The 3906-nt window shown below is 47.1% G+C and overlaps 1 protein-coding gene across 1 annotated transcript in view; it reads right to left on the bottom strand.

The window, feature by feature from the left end:
• Positions 1-44: 44 nt before the first annotated feature.
• Positions 45-3906, bottom strand: part of LOC112077969 (uncharacterized) — a 14692-nt gene continuing 10830 nt past the window's right edge. The window contains exons 5-6 of the mRNA XM_070441891.1: positions 2888-3102; positions 45-240 (exon numbers count right to left, since the gene is read on the bottom strand). Coding sequence (XP_070297992.1) covers positions 130-240; positions 2888-3102 — 326 coding nt within the window. The 3' untranslated portion in view covers positions 45-129. The remainder of the gene's footprint in view (positions 241-2887; positions 3103-3906) is intronic.

Genomic DNA, 3906 nt, shown 5'->3' with positions numbered 1-3906 from the left:
TGTGGTATGTGCTGTGTGTCTGTCTGTATATGTGTGTGAATGTGTGTTTCTGTGTGTGTACCTTTACAGGGTAGGGCCATGAGAACAGCAAAGCTGCTAAGGGTACAGGAACACACAGTGTGTGTAGCGTTAGACGTGACTTTGGTACAGCCAACCTTGACCACGCCCCTCCCTCTTCATGGACACGCCCCTCCGACCAGAACACACAGTATAGTTCATCTCCGCTGACTCCGCCCTCACCTGGGTTGGGGGAGGAGAGAGAGAGAGACAGAGAGAGAGAGAGACAGACAGAGAAACAGAGAGAGAGAGAGAGAGAGAAGAGAGAGACAGACAGCGAAACAGAGAGACAGAGAGAGAGAGAGACAGAGAACAGAGAGAGAGAGCGAAGAGTGAGAAAGAGAGACAGACAGACAGACAGACAGACAGACAGAACAGACAGACAGACAGACAGCAGACAGACAGACAACAGACAGACAGACAGACAGACAGACAGACGAACAGACAGACAGACAGACAGACAGACAACAGACAGACAGACAGACAGACAGACAGACAGACAGACAGACAGACAGACAGACAGTGAAACAGAAAACAGAGAAACAGAGAAACAGAGAAAGAGGAGGATGAGACATTGGCTAAGCACTTCTGAGAGAACTGTTTCTTCACCAGGGCAATGATTACTTCACTTATGGCATGTCCGTATGTTAGGCCTTTGTCATTATGTAGGCCATCGTCATTCTGTTAGGCCATCTCATTATGTTAGACCATCTTCATATGTTACCATCGTCAGTCGTAGGCGATCGTCAGTCTGATAGGCCATCGTCAGTCTATTACGCCATCGTCGGTCTGTTAGCCATCGTCGGTCTGTTAGGCCATCGTCAGTCTGTTAGGCCATCGTCAGTCTGTTTAGCCATCTTCAGTCTATTAGGCCATCGTCAGTCTGTTAGCCATCGTCGGTATGTTAGGCCATCGTCAGTATGTTAGGCCATCGTCAGTCTGTTAGGCCATCGTTAGTATGTTAGGCATCGTCAGTCTGTTAGGCCATCATCAGTCTGTTAAGCCATCGTCGGTATGTTAGGCTATCGTCAGTCTGTTAAGCCATCGTCAGTCTGTTAGGCCATCGTCAGTCTGTTAGGCCATCGTCAGATCTTAGCCATCGTCAGTCTGTTAGCCATCGTTAGTCTGTTAGGCCATCGTTAGTATGTTAGGCCATCGTCAGTCTTTAGGCCATCGTCAGTCTGTTAAGCCATCGTCGGTAGTTAGGCTATCTCAGTCTGTTAAGCATCGTCATCTGTTAGGCCATCGTCAGTCTGTTAAGCCACCGTCAGTATGTTAGGGCATCGTCAGTATGGTTAGCAATCGGCAGTATGTTAGGCGATCGTCATTATGTTAGGCCATCGTCAGTCTGTTAAGCCATCGCTTAGTTAGGCCATCGTCGTATGTAGGCGATCGTCAGTATGTTAAGCCATCGTCAGTATGTTAGGCCATCGTCAGTATGTTAGGCCATCATCAGTCTGTTAAGCCATCGTCTGTCTGTTAAGCATCGTCAGTATGTTAGCGCGTCAGTATGTTAGGCCGTCGTCAGTATGTTAGCCATCGTCATTATGTTATGCCATCGTCATTATGTTAGGCAATCGTCATTATGTTAGGCCATCGTCAGTCTGTTAGGCCATCGTCATTAGTTAGCCATCGTCAGTCTGTATTGCCATCGTCGGTCTGTTAGGCCATCATCATTATGTTAGGCCATCGTCAGTATGTTAGTCATCGTCGGTATGTTGGCCATCGTCATTATGTTAGGCCATCGTCATTATGTTATTCCATCGTCATTATGTTAGGCAATCGTCATTATTTAGGCCATCATCAGTCTGTTAACCATCGTCTGGCTGTTAAGCCATCGTCAGTATGTTAGGCGATCGTCAGTATGTTACCATCGTCATTATGTATGCCATCGTCATTATGTAGGCAATCCATATGTTAGGCCATCGTCAGTAGTGTAGGCCATCGTCATTATGTTAGGCCATCGTCAGTCTGGTTAGGCCACCGTCATTATGTTAGGCCATCGTCAATATGTTATGCCATCGTCGTATGTTAGGCCATCGTCGGTATGTTAGGCCATCGTCAGTATGTTAGGTCATCGTCGTATGTTAGGCCATCGTCAGTATGTTAGGCCATCGTCAGTCTGTTAGGTCATCGTCGGTATGTTAGGCCAACGTCGGTATGTTAGACCACGTCAGTATTAGGCCATCGTCAGTATGTATCCTCGTCAGTCTTATGTCATCGTCAGTAGTTAGGTCATCGTCGGTATGTTAGGCCTACGTCAGTATGTTAGGCCATCGTCAGATGTTTGGCCATCGTCTGCAGTTAGTCTCGTCATTATGTCAGGCCATCGTCATTGTAGGCCATCGTCAGTTGTGTTAGGCCATCGTCATTATGTTAGGCCAATCGGCGTTATGTTAGCCATCGTCGGTATGTTAGGTCATCGTCAGTATATAAGGCCATCGCCGGTATGTTAGTCATCGTCAGTATGTTAGGCCATCGTCAGTATGTTAGGCCATCGTCAGTCTGTTTGGCCATCGGCAGTCTGTTAGGCCAGTTCATATGTTAGGTCATCGTCAGTATGTTAGGCCATCTCAGTATGTTAGGCCATCGTCAAGTATGGAGCCATCGTCAGTATGTTAGGCATCGTCGGTATGTTAGTGTTAGGTCATCGTCAGTATGTTAGACCATCGTCAGTCTGTTAGGCCATCATCAGTATGGTAGGCCATCGTCATTATGTGGAAAAATGCAAGTCCTAACTGTAGCTGTACGACTATGATATACTAGAATATTTACATTCTTGATATTTTAACATCAGGACTATGGCACATGTTATATTTTTAAATTATACCTGTAGATGTTTGAAGGTGAGGATGACAGGCTGGACAAGGTGTTCTGTTGCTGGGTTACTGACGAGAGCTGTTACCACCTTGGAACTGATCTGGTAGCTAGGCTTTGATGCTGTGGCGGTTGCTGTGTCTTTGTCTGTGTCAGTGAGGTACTGGAAGTAGTTGTTGACAGATCTTTCCACTGTCGTGTAACACACCAACCCAACCAGAGTGAAACCTGTGATCACAGAATGAAGCAAGTTACCAGAATGTCTTGTAGCTTTCCCAGAATTCCCAGGTTTTTCAGGTTTCCTGGTTGGAAGATTCCTGGAATAAGGAGGTGCTTTGAAAAGCTGGTCATGGCTCACATCAACACCATTATCCCAGAAACCCTACACTCCAATTTGCATACCGCCCCAACAGATCCACAGATGATACAATCTCTATTGTACTCCACACTGCCCTTTCCCACCTGGATAAAAGGAACACCTACGTTAGAATGCTATTCATTGACTACAGCTCAGAATTCAACATTATAGTTCCCTCAAAGCTCTTCACTAAGCTAAGGACCCTGGTACTAAACACCTCCCTCTGCAACTGGATCCTGGACTTCGTGAAAGGCCGCCCCCAGGTGATCCTCAACATGGGGGCCCCTCAGGGGTGCGTGATCAGTCCTCTCTTGTACTCCCTTTTCACCCACGACTCATGGCCAAGCAAGACTCCAACACCATCATTAAGTTTGCCAACGACAGAACAGTGGTAGGCCTGATCACCGACAACGAGGAGACATTCTATAGGGAGTAGGTCAGATACCTGGCCGTGTGGTGCCAGGACAACAACCTCTCCTTCAACGTGATCAAGACAAAGGAGATGATTGTGGACTACAGGAAAAGGAGGACCGAACACACCACCATTCTCATCGACAGGGCTGTAGTGGAGCAGGTTGAGAGCTTCAAGTTCCCTCTCAGGAGACTGAAAAGATTTGGCATGGGTCCTCAGATCCTCAAAAAGTTATACAGCTGCACCGTCGAGAGCATCCTGA

The sequence above is a fragment of the Salvelinus sp. IW2-2015 genome, unplaced genomic scaffold (assembly GCF_002910315.2).
Source record: "Salvelinus sp. IW2-2015 unplaced genomic scaffold, ASM291031v2 Un_scaffold5105, whole genome shotgun sequence".
Classification (NCBI taxonomy): domain Eukaryota; kingdom Metazoa; phylum Chordata; class Actinopteri; order Salmoniformes; family Salmonidae; genus Salvelinus; species Salvelinus sp. IW2-2015.
Note: the sequence above shows the minus strand (reverse complement) of the source record. Positions and strands in the feature narration are given on the sequence as shown.